Source organism: Henckelia pumila, chromosome 2 (assembly GCF_033568475.1).
Source record: "Henckelia pumila isolate YLH828 chromosome 2, ASM3356847v2, whole genome shotgun sequence".
In the NCBI taxonomy this organism is placed as follows: Eukaryota; Viridiplantae; Streptophyta; class Magnoliopsida; order Lamiales; family Gesneriaceae; genus Henckelia; species Henckelia pumila.
Window position 1 is genome coordinate 111,253,254 of NC_133121.1, and position 27,157 is coordinate 111,280,410.

General features: G+C 34.4%; 1 protein-coding gene across 6 annotated transcripts; it reads left to right on the plus strand.

Annotated features, from left to right (window-relative positions):
• The first annotated feature begins 23,477 nt into the window (after window positions 1-23,477).
• On the plus strand, window positions 23,478-26,688 carry LOC140881888 (probable isoaspartyl peptidase/L-asparaginase 3). Of its 6 annotated transcripts, XM_073287530.1 has the most exons (8): window positions 23,478-23,601; window positions 23,870-23,968; window positions 24,057-24,488; window positions 24,753-24,817; window positions 24,924-25,316; window positions 25,405-25,463; window positions 25,986-26,090; window positions 26,199-26,688. In XM_073287530.1, the coding sequence occupies exons 3-8, from the start codon at window positions 24,284-24,286 to the stop codon at window positions 26,416-26,418; spliced, it is 1,047 nt and encodes a 348-aa protein (XP_073143631.1). In that variant the 5' UTR covers window positions 23,478-23,601; window positions 23,870-23,968; window positions 24,057-24,283; the 3' UTR covers window positions 26,419-26,688. The 6 variants fall into 6 exon arrangements, with proteins under 6 accessions (XP_073143631.1, XP_073143630.1, XP_073143628.1 ...); XM_073287529.1 differs by having other exon boundaries at window positions 23,479-23,968; XM_073287527.1 differs by lacking the exon at window positions 23,870-23,968 and having other exon boundaries at window positions 23,480-23,601; window positions 24,317-24,488.
• The last annotated feature ends 469 nt before the right edge of the window (window positions 26,689-27,157 follow it).

A 27,157-nucleotide genomic window follows, 5' to 3' on the forward strand; every position in this document is an offset into this window, starting at 1 on the left:
ATAACAACTATATGACAATTACAATTAATTTAAAAGCCTAAATTTATTTTAATAAAATATTTTTAAATTTTAAAATAAATTATACAATTGTCATTTTATCGTTTATTTATTTATTTTAATTAATTTAATTTTTAACTTTTCTTATAAATTTAAAATATTTATTTTTTCATTTATTTATTTTAATAAAATATTTATTATTTAATAAATTATTACTTTAAAAAAAATAAAGTTCAACGGGTGGACAGCTGTCCACCCGTTGAATCAATAAAAAAAAAGTAAGTGGAAATGTCCGGACACTAATCTGTGTCCGGACATTTCCTAGTCAGCACAGATAGCCATCCCCGTTGGCGAGTTGGTCAGCTCACACCCGCCCTTCGCCCAAAAAGTAAAGTATTAGGGCGATAGGCCAGTTCGCAAGCTTGATGTTCAAGAGTCTAGTAACACTCGGAAAATGTAGGGGAGATAAAGTATTCATGCTATTACCTATGGTGATGGGCAACTGTCATGCCAGTCTGGGTTCTCAAGCTGAAGCAATCGAAGAAAGAGTTGCATAAACGAACCCACCCACAATCGAGATCATAGACTGGACAGAAGGAGATGCTGGGCATGTCCCACTAGTGGAAGAAGTTCCTTGACTTAAGGGAGGACATTTGTGTTTGGAGGACATTTGGAGAAATGTCCTCTCCAAATGTCCTCCACTGTGTATGCCATAATCTGAAATGGCTGAATATTTGGATCATGTATTATTAATGGCAAATCACCTTATAGTTGGATCGAAATAACCTACTTAACGAGCGGATTATGAGAATACTTTTTTTCACGTATTGGGCTAATTGAATGAATATAGAGGAAAATTATTATAAGTGCCCATTTTCTTGAAGATATATACGACTCACATTCGTCATCTTTTTTATGCACACTATGTAAAACTCCTGGCTAACACCTTAGTTTTTAAATCACGTTAGTTAGATTATAAATCGTATTGAGCATAAATTTGTGTGATAGACTTGTCCAAAAAAATGTTGATAACTAGAAAGATTGAGCACATGACTACTGATCAATTGTTCACTTATCCCATAAACTCGAACAGTTCTGAGGGGATATTATTGCCAACTAATTGAATTCCACGACAAGTGAGTTTAGTTTTGAAAACATTTTTATAATGAGTTTATAAATAATTTAAATGAAATATAAAGCTGGGGTACTGAGAAGGGAAATGAAGTTAATTTGACGATTTTTTGAAATACAATCAAAGTCTCACATTAAGAGATCAAGATCGTTATATTGATATATGGAATGGTATCTCAATTTGGTATGAGACCTTGAAGTTCAAAAGCAAAACCATGAGAATTTAAACTCAAAGTGAACAATATCATACAATTGTAGAGATATTTGTATTAAATTGCTCTAACAGTGGCCTCAGAGCCATGGTGTAACACCCGGTATTTTAATACGTAAATTCGCATGCATAATTAGGAAATTTATTTATTTAAAATTTTATATTTATGGGTTAAATTATGATGTGAATTATTTGTGCATGTTTTAAGATTTATTTTCAAGCATTTAACCCATAATTTGAGATTTTTATGATTTTTAGTATTTAAATTATTTTATCGCGTAGACGGGACCATGGACGGACGAGATGACAACTTTCTATCCAATTTATTTCATGAGCATTTTTAGAGCCCAAAAATATTATTTTGAGTTTTATTTCCTCAAAATTATCAGTATTTAATTTTATATATTTTTAGGAGTCCGTTTTTATTCAAAATAAGCCAAAATAATGACTTTTTACTATCTTTAAAATTTCCTTAATTATATATTTCGGGATTTTATTAAAGTTATCAGATTTTAAATATTATTTAGAGCTTTTAAGTTATATATTTCATATTTAAAATCCTTATTAATATTTTTAATTATTCCAAAACTCTATTTTAATTAATTACACCCTAATCTACCCAACCCTCACGCCTCCAAGCATCAGCCGACGCCTCCTTTCATCTTCATCTTCTTCATCGGCTAGCATCTCTAAGGAATCCATAGCCACGATTTTGAAGCTTCCAAGTTGTGTCATCGTCGCCCCGTCGTCCCGGAATCGTTATACACGTTTCTTTTCTCTTCAACTTCGGTGAAAGGCATGATTTTCTTCCCTATTTTTTGTACCTATCAGCTATTATAGTGTGTGTATTGTGTATGCATCGAAAACTTTAAAGATTTTCAGAAAAAGGTTTCGGCTTTCATGGAGTTTGTGACTTGTCGTGTGTTTTTGAATGTCATGCTCACGTTTCTTAGCCATGGTTGCGTATGACTGCTGGTAGGTGTTCAGAGGGTGTGTGTGAGTGGCCTGGACTCGAATGGCTCGAGTGTTTCGATCCAAACGAGCCCAGGAAAGCCACAAAGTCGGACGGCCTCCCATGGATGCGCAGACTAGGGTTTGGGGAAGGAGGGTTCGGCTAAGGGCTCTAGGGTGCATGGGGCTGGGTCAAGGGCTAGGTTCGAACCGCCCAGAAGTGGGCTACGTCTGGGCGGCGGCGCTCCGGCCAGGGGCGGCCGGAGCAGGCCGGCAGCAGCCAAGGAGCGGCTGCTGCTCACGGCCGCAGCAGATTAGGGCTTAGGGTGCGATCGGGCTAGGGTTCCAGAGTTGGTCCGGGTCGAGTTATGGGTCCGGGTCGGGTCTGGAAGTAAGTGAGTTAAGTTAGTTGGGTCCGAGTCCGGGTTAAGTTAGTTGGGCTCGGGTATTTTATTTTTAAGTTAATTAATAAGTTTAAGTGTTTAATTGGGCTAATTAGTTTAATTAAATTAATGGGATATATTTAATTTTCTTAGTGGGCTTAAATAATTAATTTAAGTTATTCCACTAATTTTTTATGGGCTTTAGAGCCCATGGAAATTATTGGGCCAATCTTTGGGCTTTTGGGCCCATTGGGCCAGAATAGAGTATTATTGGGCCAGGAAATTTTATTGGGCTTAGAAATGTGTTAATGGGTTTAAGTATGTTAATGGGCCAGTCTCAGTGTTAATGGGCCAGAATTTAAGAAATTGGGCTTGAGTGTTAGGGCCAGCAGTTCAGTACAACCCATGAGAAATTGCATGTGTCCTGAATATATATTTAATTATTTTTATGCATGGAAGTTATTTTTAATATTTATATGTTAGTATGAAATTAAATTAAATATATATGAAGGACACACATTTTATTTAAGTACATGCATTCATGAAATAATTTTTATGCATGATTTAATGTCTAAGGTTGAGCATAAGAAAATAATTTTATGTTGGAAGTTGAAGAGTGTGACAATTTAAGGGGGATTCGTCCCCATATGTGAACTATTGAAGGGCAGTTTACTGCCAATTTAAGAGGTGATTCGTCACCGCCACGTACGTTAGTTTACCACGCTGATCATTATTTAATGTATGTGTGGTTACACTATGGATACGACCTTTCGAGGTTAGAAAATACTTTGCTCAACAATGTTTATGTATTATTATGATATTCAAGTCTAATTTAAGTTTATGTTATGTTCATGATATTTTTAAGCATGCTCATTCATGTATATGTTATGTATTAGTATTAAAGTGATTTAAATTATTTTAAACCCTTGTTATATTAGCATGTTGGGCTTCTAGGCTCACTACACTGATATGGTGCAGGTGAGTACGTAGCGGAGGATGTAGTACCCACCGGCGGCGAGGACCTATGAGCGGACATGCAGTGACCCCGTGACCGTTGTCTGAGTCTATATGCATGTTTCGAATATTTTATCATGTTATACATTTTTATTTATTTTCAGTAATTGACACTATTGTATGTTTTTATTTAAATATTTTCAGTGCATGTAAACTTTAATTTATTTTTCTTTTGTCAGTATTTTATTAAATGCATGACTCAGATATTTAATTTATGCAATATTAAATTTTTGAATTGTTGCATTATTTTATTCAACTTATTTATTTGTAAAAACTACTTATTTTGTGCATATATGTATGGGCATGTATGTACATATTTTTACATAGTAAGTAAATAAAAAAAAAAAAAAATTTCCGCATATATATATATATATTTATAATTATAGAGTTAGGGTCTTTTCACATGGTCTAATCGAGTCATGTTGGAGGAATTCTTGGAGACTAAAACGAAGGAGATGAGGGCTTCCGGTAAAAATACGTGATAAGCTCTTGAGGCGGTGATGCTTTGTGTAAGGTTCTGACGTCTCAACTACGAAAATACCATAAATTAACTTGAATAACTTTTTAAGTAAGTATTATCTCTTGGTGTCATCAACACTTCAAGACAAACTACACAACGAAATAATTTAAATAAAAGTAAATAACACAAGGATATTTATGCATAAGTACTAAGTACTTGCATGATGCCTCATGGTAAAAATATCACTAGAAAATAACTCAGTTTACAAAACCAACTAGTGAACATATATGAAAACCTACCTTTCTCAACTAGGTTAAAAAATAAATAACTTTCTAAAAACTAGTTAAAAAATAGAATAGAAAAATTAATAAGAAGTTCTAAATACATGTGTCGAAAAACAAAAACCAAAGAACCACTTTCAGAAAAACACTTCACTCGTGTGTTCTTCAGTGTTTCCAACACTACTCGGCAACACTGTGTAACGGCTATGAGTACTTCAAAAATTCTTTAGATCTTCAAAAATTTTGCTCGGGAATTCATGCGGTAATCAACGTTATTCTCTATGTATTTTGCTCTTATCTCGCCGTTTCTCTTGTATCTCGTGTGTCCTCTTTAATGCATTGACTTCCCTTGTTTAAATTGATCTTCAATCATCTAGAAAATCATTCCATGAATAGAATCTTACAATATTGCGGAAGCATCATCTTTTTCATTAAAAAGAGTATTAAAAATTTCACAAGATAATAAATTAAACATTTAATAAAATTTTGCCAAACATGGCCATCCAATAAAATCAAAAACTTCATCAACGTAAAAATTTTTGAACAACTATCTTTCAAAACTTTCGCACTCATGCATCGCACGCTGGACCAACCCCTGCCTCTTCTTCATGTCCACTAACGTAATCATCAATGAATGAATCAACATCATCGTCACCTGCAACATTCAAATATAGCGAGTCTAAAGACTCATCAAGAAAAATACATAAATAGGATTTTTCTAAACTTTAAAAGAGAAAAATATTATCCTAAACTTTCATGCAAAACTAACATAAATGCATTTTATTAATGAAGCCATAACATAAACATTTAGGGGTGATGAAGTATGTGTATTGTGGTAACCGTCATAAAGAGTCATTCATAGGTTCTTGTCGTACAACAAGTATATGACATTACGCCCGTAAACTTTCATTATTTGGATAGCCGCTCCGGAGCTCATCCCAAAGTGCATACCCCATATAACCATCCCGTGAGCCATGTTTGGATAGCCGTTCCCGAGCTCATCCCGAAGTGCATACCTCGTATAATCACCATAATACGCATAAATCATCAAAATATTTTTCATACATCATACCGTTTGTAAGTCCCGAGATTATTTTATTTAATCCAGGATTATTTAACATAATCCGAGATAATTTAATTTTAATCCGAGTATATTTAATTTGGAAATATTTAGAGTTTTGATTTAAATTTTAATATTCTTAAATTATTTAGGATTGAAATTGAATTAAAAAGAGGACTGAGGACTGAATTGCAATTTACGAAGTTTGAGGTATTAAATTGCAATTTTTATTGAAGTTATCCGATTTAATATTTATATTATCAGCTTGAAACGTATAATGTATATAGACAATTCAGAATTCAAAAACAGAGGAGTTGGGTTCTTCAATTTTCTTTGGAATTGTGATCTTCAAATCCTTGTAACTTTTGCTCCGGTTATCCGATTTTGATTCCGTAAATTGTTCTGGAATCCTTGTGACAAGGGCTTTGATCTCGTGTAAGTTTTGTGTTGTTTTATATGGATTTCGAAGTTAGTAGTTGACAGATATCAGATTTTGAATTCTTGATCATGTTTCTCGACGTATATGCAATTCTATATTCGAAACCGGATCGAAGAGTTTATCCTATTTCTTCTTAATCTTGAATTCGGTTATGATTCGAAGTTTATAGCTGATGTTAGGATGATTTGGATGATGATTTATTGAGTTAGATGCACGTATGAATGGTTTTGAAGATAGAATTGATTTCGATATTTTGTCGGTTCCCGATTTTCAATCGCTACGCCGTCGAATCGTGTTTTGAAGCTGTTTTGATAGCCTATGTCTGAGCTGAAGTCTTTATCTAGATGTTGTGATTGTTACAGCATTTTTATTCTTCAGTTTCAGTTGAGTTTGGAAGGCCAACGACTCAAGACATCAAATTTGAACCAAAGAAGTTTGATTGAGGTTTGAAATGCGATTGATTGACGATTTGTTGATGGTTTTGATTCGTTTCTGAAATGATTGAGTTGAATGAAGTTTGATCTATATGTTCTGATTGTTATATTGTAGATTGAAGTGTTCAGAACCGAGATATATGAAGGTATAATGACGACATCGTGATTTAGGGACTTTGAGACTCAAGAACGACTATTTTTGAGTTGGCCCGCAAAAACCACATACTTGATATGTTTTTATTTATGTTTGATGTTTTTGATCCATCTCAGGTAGTGGATCTGTGAGTTTGTGTCGATATGATAGTATATTGAATTGATTCTATGCCAAGGTTGCGGTTAACCTTATTTTCTAGCCGGGATGGCTACGATAGATGGATATCCATATCAAGATTGGTTATGAATCTTGATGGAAACGACAATATATATGAATCAATTCTTAATCGAGATATGCGTTATTTACTCTATTGTTGAGTCGATTATGAATAGAGTTGATATGATTTATTTAGCGCTTTATATATGTCGATTGTACTGGGAATGTTTTCTCACCGGAGTTTATCCGGCTGTTGCTTTGTTTTGTATGTGTGCATGGCAACAGATGGGACAGGAGCTGGCCATAGTCGATGAGGGTAGCTCATGAGAGAGTCTAGATATGTGTACTCGAGTTGTTTGTAGTTGAAATGATGTTTATATCTCTTAGAAAGCATGTTGAAAATACATTGGTTAATGTTCTTAAGAAGTTGAGGAACACCTTGTAAAGTTCATGCTTTTGTTGAATTCTTAAAGGTTGGTTTGATGTATAACCTTGTTATAAACATGTTTAGATTTTGTTCTATGTATGTTTACATGTTTTAGGACTTCAATATGATGGATTGGAGTGTTTAGAAAGATCAAGTTTGGCTGTCAAAAACCAGAGCACAGGACTGTTCAGAGGTGAGCTCAGTCTGCTCTTTTTAGCAGACCGAGCGCAGCCTATTTTGTTCAACCCGAGAGTTGGGTTTGAGGGGGGCGAAGTGGACCTCGTGCACCCCTGTTTGAAAAAAAAAATTGTTTGATCTTTTTCATTCCTTGTTTTATAAATGATGTTTAATTACTAGTTGCCCCAAGAATGAGATTAGCAACCCGAAGCTTCACAACAGGTGGTATCAGAGCGATAAGTTTCTCGGACTGAGAATAGATGAGCGGGGTAGATCGAGTCATCTATTCTGATTTATTTATTGCTTTCATACTTGTATGGTATATGATTCATTGATTACAGATGTTAAATTGTCACATGATGCTGTGATAATTTGCGAAGAACATGTCGTACAATGTTTTGAATTACATGCTATCTGATTATCTGATTGAAGTAATAGCATGTATTGAATGAGTATGAATCAGAACTCGATCTCTTGAGAAGGCATAATTGTGCTAATCAGAGGTGGAACTGAAACAGAAATGTGTTATGATATGATGAAATGTGCACTAATCTGTTTGATTATCAGATATGCCTCCCCGACCAGCACCGAGAGTTAGACATACATTGGCAGTAAATGAACCAGAACAGACAAATGCTGCACAGGTCCCAGTGACAGCAACTGAACATGGACAGAGTAGTACTTCTGTTGATTTGTTTGGTGATGCCAATCCGATGGAGAAGCTTTTGAAGCGATTCCAGTCCTTCAAACCACCGACACTACAAGGGACTGAGAACTCTATTGACTGTGAAAAATTGTTGGAGGATATAGAGCAGTTATTTGAGTCACTTGATTATGCGGATGAATGACGAGTGAGATTGGTAATCCATCAACTACATGGCCTTGCGAAGAATTGGTGGATAGTGACAAAGAAAGCATTTGAAAACCAAGGTACTGTTATTACTTGGGTTGTATTTAAAACTGCTTTCTATCAGCGTTTCTTTCCTATGTCTTATCGGAAGGACAAGGGAGCAAAATTCGCAAGTTTGCAACAGGGCCAAATGAATATTGAAGATTATGTTGAAAAATTTACGAGTTTGATGAAGTTTGCTCTACATGTTGCTTCCAGTGACGAAGCTCAAGCCGATCAATTTATAATTGGCTTGAATCCTGACGTGTTTACTCTTGTAAATTCGGGAAGACCAAGTACCTTTGCTGATGCTCTGAATCATGCAAAGGGTGTAGAAGCAGGAATAGTGAAACAAAGAGGAGCTCAGTTTGTTCCCCAACCTATGAAGCAACCACAAGAACAGCCACAAATTCCACAACCACCTCGATTTGAAGCTGGAGATAGCAGCAGTGGAAAGAAAAGTTTTTTCAAGGGTAAGAGCAAACAGTTCAAGAGATCAGGTGGTAGTAGCTCTTCTAGTTCAGGTAGTTCCCGACAGTCTAGAGCTGGACAGAGGTAAGATGTTTATTACACCAGATGTGGAGGTCAACATACCAATGAGCAATGCCGAGGTGTATTTGGAAGTTGTCATATTTGCAATAAGATGAGACACTTTGCGAGAGTATGTCCACAACGAGGTTCTGTAGGTGCTCAGGGTACTGGATCGTCTAGATCAGTAGCTCAGGCTGATAGACAAGTAACTTCAGTCCACTCTTTCCAACCACAGACTGCAGCACAGAGTAGAGGAGGAGGTCAGACGGTGAATCAACCTCCGAGGCAACAAGCACGAGTGTTTGCATTGACAGAGGAACAAGCACAAGCGGCACCGAACGATGTGATTGCAGGTAATTGTTCTCTTTATGGTTATCCTGCCTATGTCTTATTTGATACTGTTGCGTCGCATACTTTCGTTTCTGAACAATTTGTTACATTGTATTCATTGCCTGTTAAGTCATTAACTACTGTAGTGTCTATATCTTCACCGCTGGGAAAATGTATAGTATCAGTGAAGTCTGTTAGAAACTGTGTACTACAGTACGAAGGTAATGAAGTTAAGCTTGACTGTATCGTTCTTGGTTTGTCTGATTTTGACTATATAATTGGTATTGATATGCTAACCAAGTACAGAGCAACAGTTGACTGTTTTCAAAAGATAGTGAGGTTCAGACCAGTGATGGCTGACGAATGGAAATTTTATGGTAAGGGTGCAAGATCTAAAATTCCCTTGATATCTGTTATTGCTATGACTGATTTGTTACAGAAAGGAGCAGAGGAATTTCTGATCTATGCAGTTGATGTACTGAAGACTAGTCCAAAATTGACTGATCTACCAGTGGTGAATGAGTTTGCAGATGTATTCCCTGACAAGATTCCGGGATTGCCACCGTACAAAGATAGACTTCGGTATTGAATTGATGCAAGGTACTCAGCCGATATCGAAAGCACCTTATCGAATGGCACCGATTGAACTAAAAGAACTGAAAGACCAACTCGAAGATTTGTTGGCCAAGGGATATATTAGACCGAGTGTTTACCCATGGGGTGCTCCAGTTTTATTTGTTAGAAAGAAGGATGGATCGATGAGATTATATATTGACTACGGGCAATTGAACAAAGCAACGGTAAAGAATCGTTATCCTTTACCTCGTATCGATGATTTATTTGATCAATTGCAGGGTTCGTCAGTATATTCGAAGATTGATCTACGATTCGGTTATCATCAGTTGAGGGTTAGAGACGAGGATATTCCTAAGACTGCATTTAGAACCAGGTATGGCCATTATGAATTCATAGTCATGTCTTTTGGTCTAACGAATGCACCAGCAGTTTTTATGGGATTGATGAATAGAGTATTTCAAAGATATTTAGACGACTTTGTGATTATCTTTATCGATGATATTTTGATATACTCTAAGAATCTGTGTGAACATGTTGATCATCTACGAATTGTACTAAGAACATTAAGAGAAGAGAAATTGTTTTCCAAGTTATCCAAATGTGAATTTTGGTTGCAGAGAGTTGTTTTTCTTGGTCATATAATTTCAGGAGATGGCATTTTAGTTGATCCAAATAAGGTTGAAGCTGTGATTAGTTGGCAGAAACTGACATCTGTGCCAGAAATTCGAAGTTTTATGGGCTTAGCTGGTTATTACCGTCGATTCATTCGAGATTTTTCATCGATAGCGAAGCCTATTACACAGCTTACATAGAAGAATGCACCATTTATTTGGTCTGAGGCATGTGAAAGGAGTTTTATCGAACTAAAGAAGAGATTGACTACAGCGCCGGTTTTGAAAATCCCTACAGGTACTGGTGATTTTGTTGTATATTGATGCTTCTCACCAGGGTTTGTGATGTATTTTAATGCAGAAAGGACATGCTGTAGCTTATGCTCTCAACAACTGAAATCACATGAAGTCAGGTATCCGATTCATGATCTTGAATTGGCTGCAATCGTCTTTGCATTGAAGATCTGGAGACATTACTTATACGGCGAGAAGTTTGAAATCTTTTCTGATCACAAAAGTCTGAAGTATCTGTTCTCACAATCCGAATTGAATATGAGACAACGACGATGACTTGATTTATTGAAGGATTTTGATTGTGAAATCAAATACTATCCAGGGAAATCTAATGTAGCAGCGGATGCCCTGAGTAGAAAGGTATGTGCTTTATCCTTGTCTACGGTAGGTGTATCTAATTTGATTGAGGATTGTTGTATTTTTGGATATGTATTTGAGACAGATAGAAGGCCGATGAGAGTATATGCAATCAGTGCTGAGCCAGAATTGCTGATTCGTATCAAAGAAGCGCAGAAAGCCGATCAGAATGTACGGAAATCAATTGAAATGATCCGATCAGGACATCAGTCTGAGTACAAGGTTTGTGACGATGATATCTTGTATGTGAATAACCGAATAGTTGTTCCCAATAATGCAGACTTGATACAGAATATTTTGAAAGAAGCCCATTGTAGTCGCTTCAGTGTTCACCCTGGAGGCAGAAAGATGTACAACGACTTGAAGAATCAGCACTGGTGGAAACAAATGAAGTCTGACGTGACTGAATTTGTATCCAAATATTTGAATTGCCAACAGGTGAAGGCTGAAAGAAAGAAACCATGTGGCTTATTACAGAGTTTATCGATTCCTGAATGGAAATGGGACCACATTTCCATGGGCTTTGTAACAAAGTTGCCACGATCATCTCGAGGATGCGATGCTGTTTGGGTGATCATCGAAAGATTGACAAAATCTGTATGCTTTATTCCTTACCGAATGACTTATCGTCATGATCAATGGCAGATCTCTATATTCGAGAAGTGGTAAGATTACACGGTGTGCCAAAGTCAATAGTTTCTGACCGATATCCGAGATTCACTTTGCACTTTTGGCATAGCCTACAGGAAGCTCTAGGTACGCGCTTACATTTGAGTACTGCTTACCATCCTCAAACTGACGGTCAATCTGAACGAACTATTCAGATGCTTGAGGATATGTTGAGAGCTGTAGTACTTTATTTTGGTACTACATGGCAAGATTCTATACCACTCGTAGAATTTTCTTATAACAATAGTTATCAGACGAGTATCGATATGGCTCCATTTGAAGAGTTATATGGGAAGAAGTGCCGATCGCCACTGTATTGGGATGATGTTTCTGAGGTACCTGAATTAGGGCCATATTTGATCAGACTGATGACTGAGAAAGTGAAGCTTATACAGCACAGAATAAGAACAGCGCAGCACAGACAAACCAGATATGCGAATGTACGACGACGGTCGTTATCTTTTGATCAGGGAGATAGAGTGTTTCTAAAGATTTTACCGTTCAGGGGCACAGTCCGATTTGGAAAACGAGGGAAGTTATCTCCACGATATATTGGGTCATACGAGATTCTCGAGAAGATAGGCAATCTTGCTTATCGACTCGCTCTTCCTATGTCTTTATCTGGAATACATGATGTCTTTCATGTATCGATGCTGAGAAAGTATATATCTGATGCGTCTCATGTGATTCGATCTGATGAAGCTGAATTGGATGATACTCTCGAGCAACCTATTCAGATTCTCGATAGAAAGACAAAGCAACTCCGAACGAAGACCATTCCATTAGTGAAGATTCAATGGAGTAGGCACGGAGTTGAAGAAGCGACGTGGGAAGTCGAAGAAGATATGAAGCAACGATTTCCTTATCTATTCCACTTATGTGAGTTCTTATTCAGTTTCTGGTTATTCTTTATTCTTACGAGTATACAGACTGCATATCTATACTGCTTATGAATTTGAGGACGAACTCATGTCTTAGTGGGGGAGAAATGTAAGGCCCGAGATTATTTTATTTAATCCAGGATTATTTAACATAATCCGAGATAATTTAATTTTAATCCGAGTATATTTAATTTGGGAATATTTAGAGTTTTGATTTAAATTCTAATATTCTTAAATTATTTAGGACTGAAATTGAATTAAAAAGAGGGCTGAGGACTGAATTGCAATTTACGAAGTTTGAGGAATTAAATTGCAATTTGTATTGAAGTTATCTGATTTAATATTTATATTATCAGCTTGAAACGTGTAATGTATATAGACAATTCAGAATTCAGAAACAGAGGAGTCAGGTTCTTCAATTTTCTTTGGAATTGTGATCTTCAAAACCTTGTAACTTTTGCTCCGGTTATCCGATTTCGATTCCGTAAATTGTTCTGAAATCCTTGTGATGAGGGCTTCGATCTCGTGTAAGTTTTGTGTTGTTTTATATGGATTTCGAAGTCAGTAGTTGTTCTTGACGTATATGCAATTCTATATTTGAAACCGGATCGAAGAGTTTATCCTATTTGTTCTTAATCTTTGAATTCGATTATGATTCGAAGTTTATAGCTGATGTTAGGATGATTTGGATGATGATTTATTGAGTTAGATGCACGTATGAATGGTTTTGAAGATAGAATTGATTTCGATATTTTGTCGGTTCCCGATTTTCAATCACTACGCCGTCGAATCGTGTTTTGAAGCTGTTTTGATAGCCTATGTCTGAGCTGAAGTCTTTATCTAGATGTTGTGATTGTTACAACATTTTTATTCTTCAGTTTCAGTTGAGTTTGGAAGGCCAACGACTCAAGACATCAAATTTGAACCGAAGAAGTTTGATTGAGGTTTGAAATGCTATTGATTGACGATTTGTTGATGGTTTTGATTCATTTCTGAAATGATTGAGTTGAATGAAGTTTGATATATATGTTCTGATTGTTATATTGCAGATTGAAGTGTTCAGAACCGAGATATACGAAGGTATAATGACGACATCGTGAGTTAGGGACTTTGAGACTCAAGAACGACTATTTTTGAGTTGGCCCGCAAAAACCACATACTTGATATGTTTTTATTTATGTTTGATGTTGTCGATCCATCTCAGGTAGTGGATCTTTGAGTTTGAGTCGATATGATAGTATATTGAATTGATTCTATGCCAAGGTTGCGGTTAACCTTATTTTCTAGCCGGGATGGCTACGATAGATGGATATCCATATCAAGATCGGTTACGAATCTTGATGGCAACAACAATATATATGAATTAATTCTTAATCGAGATATGCGTTATTTACTTTATTATTGAGTCGATTATGAATAGAGTTGATATGATTTATTTAACGCTTTATATATGTCGATTGTACTGGGAATGTTTTCTCACCGGAGTTTATCCGGCTGTTGCTTTATTTTGTATGTGTGCATGACAACAGATGGGGCAGGAGCTGGCCATAGTCAACGAGGGTAGCTCATGAGAGAGTCTAGATATGTGGACTCAGGTTGTTTGTAGTTGAAATGATGTTTATATCTCTTAGAAAGCATGTTGAAAATACGTTGGTTAATGTTCTTAAGAAGTTGAGGAACACCTTGTAAAGTTCATGCTTTTGTTGAATTCTTAAAGGTTGGTTTGATGTATAACCTTGTTATAAACATGTTTAGTTTTTGTTCTATGTATGTTTACATGTTTTAGGACTTCAATATGATGGATTGGAGTGTTTAGAAAGATCAAGTTTGGCTGTCAAAAACCAGAGCACAGGACTGTTCAGAGGTGTGCTCGGTCTGCTCTTTTTAGCAGACCGAGCGCAGCCTATTTTGTTCAACCGGAGAGTTGGGTTTGAGGGGGGCGAACGGTCCACTATTTTTGGCGGACCTCGCGCACCCCTGTTTGAAGAAAAAAAATTGTTTGATCTTTTTCCTTTCTAGTTTTATTAATGATGTTTAATTACTAGTTGCCTCAAGAATGAGATTAGCAACCCGAGGCTTCACACCGTTCATCGTATTATATTTCATAGTCATAATCATCATTCTTCCAAAAACGTGAACATTCATGAAACAATGTCGTGCATGCATAAACCAATGTGAGAACCATTCATGCATAAAGTACTTCCTACATTTCATGATTTTCAAGGAAAAATAGTTTTCATGAAGGTTGAAAACATAAATATGCATCACATAGTATAATCAACCCACGTGAGTCGTTTCTTCCGTCCTGAACATTTGAATTTGAAACTTTTCCAATAGAACGTCTTAAAAACACTTAAAATAGCTTTAAAAACATAAAACTTAGTTTTGGACTTCAAATGCAAAAAATATAAAAATTTGGACAGAACATGTCCCGCCTCAAAGCATGCTGTCTGGGTTTTCCAGGCAGTCCGATGCCGCGCGAATTGGACGAAGACATGACCATTTCAACCTCTTTCGAACTCTTTTTGATGAAACTATGTACCCACACCCTTAGAAAAACAATTGCACGCCAAAAAAACATAAAAAACATGAAAATAATTCCAACATCAATTCATCTCTTCAAAAGTTTGAATCAAAACACCGTACGCACACCAAATTCAAAAACCTTTCATCTAAATCCATAAAACATCAATAAAATTTCCCCAAAGACATCAGAAACGCATCAGTACACATCACGATTCTACATCATACTCATGAAATCTTTGTAAATCATGCATCAATCAACATATATATATATATATATATATATATATATATATATATATATATATATATATATGCATATAGGGTTTGTATCAAAATTTCTATACCCTTGAATGGGTTTTCAAAACCTTAAAAACTTGCCTGAATCATTGCTTGGATTTAACCTGGATTGCGGAAGAACGATCTAGCCTCGAGAAAAAACCCTTGCCTTGGCTGCTGAGTTTGAACAAGAGAAGAGAACTTTTGGGAGAAGAGAAAACGTTCTAATAAAGATTAAAAATGAAATTTTGAACGCTTAACTAATTGTGACTAATATATGGGTTTCTAACACGACCCATTAGTTACAATTAAAAGTTTTTAAAATTTTAACCTCCTAGTAATTAAAATACATTGCATCGACTAAAACTTTATTTTAAATAATAAAAAAATATTTTCTTTTATCGATTCAAGGTTAGTCTCGTCCCCACTGCCCAGAATTAGATACCAAACCTGAAAAATTTTCCGATTATTTATTTTAATTAGTAAAACAAGCGGTTCGTGACATACATAATACATGTTCATGTGAAAAATGAGAATGTTTTTTTAATTATTTTGAAATTAAATTTATCAATTATATTGAAATTGTAGAAGATAAATGATATTCATTTAATGTGTAGTTATATTTTATTTTAAACTAGCAATCGTGACATGTGATTTCACGTGTTCGACAATTTAATTATTTGAGAAAAAACGTAAAATATAATTAAAAAACATGTGAGAATATTTGTGTCGGATTACTAGAAACCTTCACAAATAGCGACCGTTTTTAAAAACCGTCGTTAACAGCGACGGTTGGCTAATAAACCGTCGCAAATATTACCGACGGTTTGTTAAAATCGTCGCTATTTGCCGCGTTTTTTTTTTGTAGTACAATTTAGGGGTAATAGAGTAAAAATTTTGAAGTGATTTAACACACAAAAAACGATTAATATAAAACTTTCATTTATTATAATATAATATAGATGTTATATATATATCGAAATTACTTTAATGTTATTAAATTTTACATAAAATTTATTGTATGTAAAATTATACTTTTTTTTAAAAGCGTATGTATAATTGTGTCTACGACAGTGCCCCTGTTCTACGTGAAAGGACAAGTTCACAAAAAAAAATGAAGAATCCAAACAAGTAGATTTATTATTATTATTTTGTGGCGAGGAAACAAGTACCTTTTTTTTTTATGGACGCTAAATTAACGAGTAGAAGTTTTAAAAATAATGAATTTATTGATGGATACTGCGTTCATAGGAGAAAATGGACCAAAAAAAAAAAGAAAGAAACAAAAACAAAAACAAAACAAAACAATCGCGATTTACTTAAATGTTTGGTACCAATCAGTATCATCTTGGAAATATCATATTGATAATCAATTGCATAAAATCAGTTTATATATATATATATATATATATATATATATATATATATATATAATGGACAAAAAAAAAATAAAAACAAAACAAAACAAAAACAAACAATCGCGATTTACTTAAATGTTTGGTACTAATCAGTATCGTCTTGGAAAATATCATATTGATAATCAATTGCATAAAATCAGTTTATATATATATATATAATATCAAGATTTCGGTACTAATGTCTCGAAATTTTACGGTATATCAAGATTTCGGTACAATACCGATATATATCATTTTATATCAACATAACCTTATATTTTTAAAATTTTTAAAATTTATTGTTTAAATATATATATATATAATCAGGCTTATAGCTCAATTGATCTCACATATCCGTCATTTGAAGAAGACTCGAGTTCGAGTTCCCTCTCCCTCTTTATAATACACACACATACACACATATATATAGATATAAATTTTTATATATTGTTTCAGTATGCCGTAATATATCGAAATCCTCATACGTCATTACGTTATCGTATCGCATACCATACCGTACCGAAAATTCGATATTTTTTGGGTACGGTAAGTTCTGTTTACCGAAAATTCGATATTACTTCTCAATCCTAGAGATAGTGTTAGTAAATAATTAAAAAAAATGATCATGTAATTTTCTTTATAGAGTTTTCAAATTTTGAAAAAAAAAAAAACACCAAAAAAACAACATAATCACTCTTTTTTAAACATTTTCAAATACTATAAATGTTGGAAGTTAAAAACTCTTCTGATTACACAAAAAATAATTGCACTCAAGCAGAAAGAATGAGCAATAGATTATTCTATTTTGGTCAATGCTATCTTTCAGACAATGCATGTAAGGGCCCAAATTTTTTTCACACGAGATGTTTGCGCATTTTTTTTCACTCGAGATGTTCGCACGAACATCACAGATAAAAAAAAATGGCCCCCTTTCTAGACTTTTACTTTTTTTTTAAGATAATTTGTTTTTATTAAAAAAAATCAAATTTATCATCATCATCAAATTTCATTTATTTCATCAATTCGAAAACTTTACATGTTAGAAAAAAATAAAAGTGGCATTTATATATTAGTTGGAGGTCGAAAAACTAAACTTGTATTCTATTTCAGATTGAGACGAGATACATCTGTCAAATAAACGTTATTTCACTTGGAGACTAAGCCAAAACCCCATTTAACGTCAATTTAAATAATTGACAAAAAATCATATAAGATGGTCTCAAGGATATTTTTTAAATAATTTGGAATCATACCTGTGGTCGATTAAAAACCAAAAGTATGATTCCAAATTATTTAAAGTTACGTTAAATGGACATAAATATTAATCTCTCTCATTTTTAAAGTGTGATAGCGGATGATGATTTAAAAAAAAAAAAAAAAAATTTACTTGAACGAAAATGATATGTATATATGTTGATGCGAAATTCATGGTGTCATTGTCATATATTATAATATTGATTCATCTATTTATAGCTGGTTTATAAAAATTTTAAAATAATCAAAATATTATATTTGAATAAAAATGAAAATTGATCATCCAAATCAAGTCAAGTCAATTCAAACCCAAACCCAAACCTTAGTGAGTTTGGTTTTTAAACTATTAACATTTTTTTTAAAATCATAAATCGAAACAATTTAGTTTTACTCCATTATTAAGACGATGACAAATTACACTTATACCGCATTATAGTTTGCCTAAAATATACTAATTATATTATGATTATATTTCATTCTCATCAAAACAATTATATTAGCATATATTCCAGTAGCCTACCATCAACAACATAGAGAACATGTTTCTATATTGTTTTTCGATTATAGTCCCCAAATAATACCCAATTTTATTTTTAATTAATTATAAAAAATGCTAAACTAAAGTTCATAGTTTTGCTTAAAAATCATTAGTATTAGTAATTAATTTCTGAAAAATGTAGCGACTAGCGAGTTAGTTGTTTATTTTTTTTGGGCAAATTGGAAATAAATCCCCAATTCAAACATCAACTTTGTGTTCAGTCTCTAGTGCATAAAGTTTTATTCTGCACTTCCTCATACACCAAAATCTTTATTTTAACTCCCCATTTCATATTTTATTTCATTTTTGCATTAAATTTTATTTTATTTCTTTTCTACTTTGTTCTCATCTTCACGTGAAGAAGCTCTGGCTCTCCCCCAATTTCATCTCTTCTCTCCTCCGATTTCTATCCCGTCGAAAATTTCATTCCCCAGTTCTCATTCTCTCGTGAAGCCTAGCTACTCTTCTCCCCAATTTTATCGCTTCACTCATCCGATTTCTATCTGTCAGAAAGCTCATTTCATATCCACCAATTTCCATCTCTTCCCATTCGTTAAAGTCTTTTTCCTGTTTTATTTATTCCTCATTGTTCAACTTGAAGTCTGGAAAACGTGGTCTATAGCGACGTCTGCACCCACCAAGAAATTCACGGACAACAAAAGGGAGTCGGGAGCAATCTGTTATTAGGTAAAAACACACACAAATCTTACCTTTATTTTTCTTCATGAAGCCGATTATTTTTTTCCTTTTTTCCCTTCTTCTAACTGTTATTATTGCTCCAATTTTTAATGGGTTCTTGTTATTTTTGTTTGAAATCGACTATGATGGCGTGTGTTTTATGGCTAGTGCTATATTGGTAGTCACATTGCTCATTGGAGCAGTCATTTGCATTTTAGTTGATTGGTGTTTGACGAATGTGATTGTGGTTTTTGAATCAAATTGGGGGTTTGCACCATTGAATATGAGCTCTTATTTAATGAAGGGGATGAAAAAAGTTTGATTTTCCATGAAACACTGTATTATCTTATGAAATTAGAATCAAAATCATTAAATAAAAATATTTGTCACATTTTTGTTGTTTTTGCGCTTGGTTCAATTTGTACTGAATTCTCTTCGGCATATGTTGGTTTCTTCTATTTATGGCGGTTTTTTTCTCAAATATTTCTTGTTTTTATTGAAACTCTGATTATATTTTTTCGACACGTGCTGATTTTTGTTTGAATTATGCTGATTTTGAAGCAGTGCGTGATAATCCGATGAAATCTATTAAATTATGCGGCTTTTTCATTACTTATGGCATACTGTTTTATATTTTTATTTAGAAATGGTTCGAAAACGAGTAGGATCTGAGGTGAAAGCTAGTACCCGGAGGCTGCATGAGGCACCAAGTTGTTGCTCTGCTCTAGTATTTCGAGAAGGACTAAGGGAAATGAGAATAAAGTGAACAATTTTGTTGGTGTACTTTGTACTGTACTTTGATAGGACATATAACCATGTTGATGAAGTTGGTACTGTATTTTGGTTGAATTGATGTTTAATTTCTATTTATAACTATGTTAATGAAGGTGGTACTGTATTTTGGTGAAATGGATGTTTAATTTCCATTTATAACTATGCTGATGAAGTTAGATGTTTAATTTTGGTGGAATGGATGTTTAATTTTGGTTGAATGAATGTTTAATTCTCATAACACAATTAGACGTATCGTTATACTTCATTTTCAAGCAAATGTACTATGTATCTTTATAAATGGTACAACGTTTCTGACCAAGTACCAACACCAATGTAAAACATGTATGAAAAATGTACCAAATCTAACAAATTCTCATACCACAATTAGACGTTATTATACTTCATTTTCAATCAAAAGTACTATATGTATCGTTACAAATGGTACTGCATTTTTGATCACGTACCAACACCACAATGTAAAACATGTATGAAAGATGTACCAAATTTAACAAATTCTCATATCACAATTAGATGTTATTATACTTTATTTTTAATCAAAAGTACTAAGTATCGTTACAAATGGTACTACGTTTCTGATTATGCACCAACATCACAATGTAAAACATGTATGGAAGATGTACCAAATTTAAGAGATTATCATACTTAGTCATATCACAATTAGACGTTATTATACTTTATTTTCAAGAAAAAGTATTACGTATCAATACAAACGGTACTGCGTTTCTGAACCACGCACCAACACCACAATGTAAAACATGTATGGAAGATGTACCAAATTTAATGAATTCTCATACCACAATTTGAGGTTATACTTCATTTTCAAGCAAAGGTACTATGTATCAATACAAATGGTACTGCATTTCTGACCACGCACCAACACCACAAGGTAAAACATGTATGGAAGATGTACTAAATATAACAAAATCTCATACCACAATTTGACGTTATTATACTTTATTTGCTAGCTAAAGTATTACGTATATATATAAATGGTACTGCATTTCTTACCACGCAGCAACACCATAATGTAAAACATGTATGGAAGCACCAAATTTAACAAATTCTCATACCATAATTAGATGCTATTATACTTCGTTTTTAAGCAAAGATACTACGTATCAATACAAATGATATTATGTTTCTGACCATTCACCAACACCACAATGTAAAACATGTATGAAATATCTTCATTGGTACTATGTATCTACATTACAAGAGGGGAGAACAATGAATAGTAATTAACACAAATTTATGCATCAAGTGTATGATTATATAGCATCAATGATGATTGAAAAATGTTTATGAATCCTAATGTCTAATTTTTATAGCACATATGGTGATTAACAAACACATGTATATGTATCCATTGTTTAAGTTTGTAATATCTATGGTTAAAACAACTTTATCTATGTATCCAATGTCCTAATTTGTAATATCAATGGTAATTAAAACATTTTAACTCATAAAATGTCTAAATTTTTAGTATCAATCATGATTATAACATGTTTTTTGCATATATGGTGATTAACAAATACATGTATATGTATCTATTGTATATGTTTGTAACATCTATGGTTAAAACAAATTTATTTATGAATCCAATGTCATAATTTTGTATCATAAATGGTGATTAACACATTTTTACACATAAAATGTTTAATTTTGTGGTATAAATCAAAATACTTTAGCTTGAAAATGAAGTGGTCAGCAATGCAGTACCATTTATATTTATACGTAGTACTTTAGCTAGCAAATAAAGTATAATAACGTCTAATTGTGGTATGAAAATGTATTAAATTTGGTACATCTTTCATATATTTTTTTACATTGTGGTGTTGGTGCGTGGTCAGAAACACGGTATATTTTGTATTGATATGTAGTAGCTTTGCTTAAAAATAAAGTATAATAATGTCTAATTGTGGTATGAGAATTTGTTAAATTTGGTACATATTCCATACATATTTTACATTATGGTGTTGGTGAGCGGTCAGAAACGCAGTACCATTTATATCCATACATAGTACTTTAGCTAGCAAATAAAGTATAATAACGTCAAATTGTTGTATGAAATTTTTTTATATCAATTGGTACATCTTCCATACATGTTTTACATTGTTGTGTTGGTGCATGGTCAGAAACTCACTACCATTTGTATTGATACATAGTATCTTTACTTGAAAATGAAGTATAATAACCTCTAATTGTGGTATGAGAATTTGTTAAATTTGGTACATCTTTCATACATTTTTTACATGATGTTAGTGCGTGGTTCAAAAAGCAGTACCATTTGGTGCCTCATGCGGCCTCCGGGTACTAGCTTTACCTCAGATCCTACTCGTTTTCGAACCATGTCTAAATAAAAAAATAAAACAGTGTGCCATAAGTCATAACAAAAAGCAGCATAATTTAATAGATTTCATCGGATTATCATGCACTGCTTCAAAATCGGCATAGTTCAAACAAAAATCAACATAATTCAAACAAAAATCAGCACATGCCGAAAAAAGATCATCACAGTTTCAATAAAAACAAGAAATATTTGAGAAAAAAATCGCCATAAATAGAAGAAACCAACATATGCCGAAGACCATTCGGCACGAATTGAACGAACAAGCGCAAAAACAAACAAAAACGTGACAAATATTTTATTTAATGATTTTGATTCTAATTTCAGGAAAATTTTTAGATTTCATCCGAGTATATATAATACACTGTTTCATGAAAAATCAAACTTTTTTCATCCCCTTCATTAAATAAGAGCTCATTTTCAATGGCTCAAACCCCCAATTTGATTCAAAAACCACAGTTACATTTGCCAAACACCAATCAACTAAAACGCAAATCACTGCCCCAATGAGCAGCGCGACTACCAATATAGCAGTAACCATAAAACACACGCCATCACAGTCGATTTTAAAAAATAAAATAAAATAACAAGAACCCATTAAAAATTGAAGCAATAATAACAGTCAGAAGAAGGAAAAAAAGGAAAATAAAATTGGCTTCATGAAGGAAAATAAAGGTAAGATTTGTGTGTGTTTTTACCTAATAACAGATTTCTCCCGACTCCCTTTTGCTGTCAGTGGATTTCTTGGTGGATGCAGACGTCGTTATAGCCCACGTTTTCCAGATTTCAGGTTGAACAAGGGGGAAAAAATAAAACAGGAGAAAAACGTTAACGAATGGGAAAAGATGAAAATCGGTGGATATGGAATGACAGATAGAAATCGAAGGAGAGAAGCGATGAAATTGGGGGAGAAGAGTAGCTAGGATTCACGTGAGAATGAGAAATGGGGATTGAACTTTCTGGGATAGAAATAGGAGGAGAGAAGAGATGAAATTGGGGGAGAGCCAGGGCTTTTTTACGTGAAGATGAAGATGAGAAAAAAATAGAAAATAAAATAAAATAAAATTTAATGGAAAAATGAGATATAGCGTGAAATGGGGAGTTAAAATAAAGATTTTGATGTATGAAGAAGTGCAGAATAAAATTTTATGCATTATGGACTGAACACAAAGTTGATGTTTGAATTGGGGATTTATTTCCAATATGCCCTTTTTTTTTTTTTTTGGTCATTTGATTTATTTAATTTAATTAATAATTAACACAGACTGGAACTCGGAAGTCGGAAGGGGTTTGGGCTCCGTCGCAACCGCCGTGATGACCTCCTGCTCCGTCGCACTGTACATTGCTCTCGTCCTCCTAGCTACGCCAACTCCTCCGGTAATTTACTTCTCTTATCTCCATCCTCGATTATGATCTCCGACACGGAATCGCTATTGAGATTCTGGGTTTTTAACATTCTACCTATTTGAGATTGTGCTCTGTTTTGGTTTTTTTTTTCTTCTCTAAATTATGCTGTGCGATTATACCTCATGCGCGGAACTGCGGATGCATTATCTAGAGGGAATTAGAAAATACGATATGAATGGATGCAGGCGAGGATTTCGAGTTTCTTCGTATGTGTTTTCTTTTGTTGTTGTACATACAGATAACAATGCAGTGGTGGTGCAAACTTGTTGAACAATGTGAATCCGGGCACATCATGGCCAGCCACTAGTTCAATTGTTACTAGTGTTGGTCTCCATAGGTAAAAGTCATATGGTGTTAGTACCTTGAAGTTGATTTTAGTGCAACTTGTTATTTCTTAGTCCAACTATGAGTTTCCTATGATTCAGTGCACAACTTGAACGATGGGTTACTGGCGGGTTTATAATAAGAGCGTGAGAGAAGTGTTGAATTTTATCAGTGCTTGGTCCAGATGAGGAATGAGGATTCGATAAGTTTTCATTAAAATGATTCTGTGGTGCTCAAGTGACTACCTGAGCATTAATTGTTTGCTCTAAGGCACTAGGCTCATGATATCCATGTATAGAGTATCAATTTCAAACGAAAATTGTGAGATATGAGCACCTTCTCGACATGTTTCTTGAATCAGGCATTTGGATATGAAGTTAAGAACGTGGAAAAGTTCCCCATTGTCATTAGCACCTGGCCCTTCTTGGAAGCTGTCAGAGCAGCATGGAAGACAGTTAGCAGAGGGTTTTCGGCAGTGGATGCAGTAGTAGAAGGTTGCTCTGCTTGTGAGATATTAAGATGCGATGGTACAGGTTGGGATCCAGTTTCGCACTTCCCTCTTGTCAAACGAAGAAAATGATATAGCAACTGATGTGCATTCTGATATCCGCTGTTAATGAACTGTATTTATGCTAATCTTTTGTCTGCCCAATAAATATTAATTTCAATGTTAAAACATTATTGCATTTTGAGTCATTTTGTTTGGTAGCAGTGATACTTAACTTTCTGTCTTGTTCTTTTATGGTCATTTTCACTGCTATCCTTAGGTTTATATCAATGACCATGTCCATGAACAGTTGGTCCTGGTGGGAGTCCCGACGAAAATGGAGAAACTACCATTGATGCTATGATAATGAATGGTGTAAGTTATGTGGCGTTTATTTGTCAAATATCGAATTGTTCTTTCTTGATATAGCTACAAGTGAAGCATAGAATGTTTAACTATTTTTCTTCCAAGACGTGCATAGGTGACGATGGAAGTTGGAGCTGTTGCTGCAATGAGATATGTGAGTGAAGGCATCAAAGCGGCAAGATTAGTGATGCAGCATACTGAACACACCATGCTTGTTGGAGAGCAAGCATCAATATTTGCTATTTCAATGGGTCTTAAAGGTCCCACAAATCTAAGCTCAGAAGAATCAATAGAGAAGTGGATAAAATGGAAAAATAACAAGTGCCAGCCCAATTTCAGGAAAAATGTTCTGCCCATTTATGATTGTGGTCCTTACCATACCAAGAGCATATATAAACTCGGTGAGGCATCATGCACAAATACTAAGAGTGCTGTTGTTGATAGATCAGGGACGTGTCCGATTGGTATCCACAACCATGATACAATATCACTGGCTGTTATTGACAAAGTTCGTTCTTTCCCTCTTAACAATTTCATTTTTCCCTTTTGCTTTGGATTCATTGTCAATTTATACCAGTGTATCTGTGTTTTTCCAGTTGGGACATGTTGCTGTTGGTACATCAACTAATGGGGCCACTTTTAAGATTCCTGGCAGGTAATAATAGGAAGCAATGATCATGCATGCATTAATCTGTTTTTATTATTTACCAATGTGATCGTCTTTAACTTATGTGAGAATAAGAATATTTATATTTGTTATCCTTTTAAGTAAAAGATTAGCAAACTATTTATTTCAACAGTTATGCGCATGTTTCCAGGCGATGGCAAGGTTAATAAATTTTAGTGAAGAAAAACTTGTGATCTGTATATGAGTTCCTGAAAACTCCAAAAAGGAAGCCTAGATAGAGGAACTTCTATGCTGATGCTGTATACGTGTTAAAAAAGGGTTATTTATAGTTTATAAATGAAGTGAAGCGGTTTAACAGGATACTCTGAGATGATTATCTAAGGTATATTGAACATGTATCCATAACATACAAAACACAGCGTAGTGAATAGTTTATGGGATAAATCAAACCAAAAATTTGAACACGGTTTCGAAATGAATAAACTTGAATCCTGCTACCAATGAAGATTTCAATTGGATATTCCCACTCCATCGACTTTTTGCTATCAGGGTTGGTGATGGACCTATTGCTGGATCTTCAGCGTACGCTGATGCTGAAGTTGGAGCATGCGGTGCAACAGGGGATGGTGATGTCATGATGCGCTTCCTGCCATGGTATTCTTTCAAACTACTGTATATTGATTTCCCTGCATGGTTTATTATTTTACTATGGGATTCCTGGAGTTTTTCGAATATAAGCATTGTCCTGTCTCTCTTCCTTAGCTATCAAGTGGTGGAGAGTATGAGGTTAGGCATGGAACCTAAGTTAGCAGCTCAGGATGCCATAGCAAGAATTGCGAGCAAATACCCTGATTTCGTAGGAGCTGTTTTTGCTGTCAATAAGAGTGGCGCCCATGCCGGTGCATGCCATGGATGGACTTTTCAATATTCTGTGAGGAGCCCTGACATGGATGATGTCGTCGTTTATACCGTCATCCCATGACAAGAGGAGTTGGAAATTTCAGCTAACATCGAAGTTTGAAGTCTCAGGAGGGATCTTTCTGAAGATGATCTGTGTCAAGTTTCACATTCTCCAAATACATATACTATTTGAGTCCCTGCATCTACCATGATCATGGCCTGTTTGTACACACAACTCGTCTCATAATTTGATTTCGTTGAGTAGGTGCATGCATGATGTATCCATAAATTTTGATTTATTACTATGTAAGTGGTGATGCAAAACACGATGAGAACGAGGTTGAAGATAAAACAGGTGATTTTTTTGTTCATCTCCCCCACTCTCGTATTTAGTATTTGACAATCATCTTTCTTTTAAGTATAAAAATCACAACATAAAAAGAAGTAAATGTCAAACGAGGCCGGTTGTTTAGGAAGGTTCCACTCGGCAGCTTAATTGCTTATCCTAATCATTTAAGGTAGTGCTTGAGAGAGTGTTGCCTGTTTTTCGCTCGCAAGCGCACGATGTCAAGTTATAATCTAGGAATTTAAGTCCAGATCGATCCCACGGAGAATGAATAAATGATATTATATCAAATATTTGCAACTAATAAAATCCTAATCCTATGTAGAGCTACGAAAATGATTTGATTTTTTTTATGAAACTAAAATTTGCAAGAAATAAAATTAAATAACCACGAGTTCACGAGATGAAAAATTCAATAAGCGATGAATGCTAGAGGTTTGACTTCACTTGACTGTCCACCACAATTTATTTCTAA

What these genes read in the sequence shown, in the direction of transcription:
- LOC140881888 (XM_073287527.1), top strand. Translation starts at nt 23,539, where the DNA reads ATGACCTCCTGCTCCGTCGCACTGTACATTGCTCTCGTCCTCCTAGCT. An exon ending in ATTAAGATGCGATGGTACAG is followed by an intron (nt 24,489 to 24,752) that starts GTTGGGATCCAG and finishes GTCCATGAACAG; the next exon opens with TTGGTCCTGGTGGGAGTCCC. An exon ending in CACTGGCTGTTATTGACAAA is followed by an intron (nt 25,317 to 25,404) that starts GTTCGTTCTTTC and finishes GTGTTTTTCCAG; the next exon opens with TTGGGACATGTTGCTGTTGG.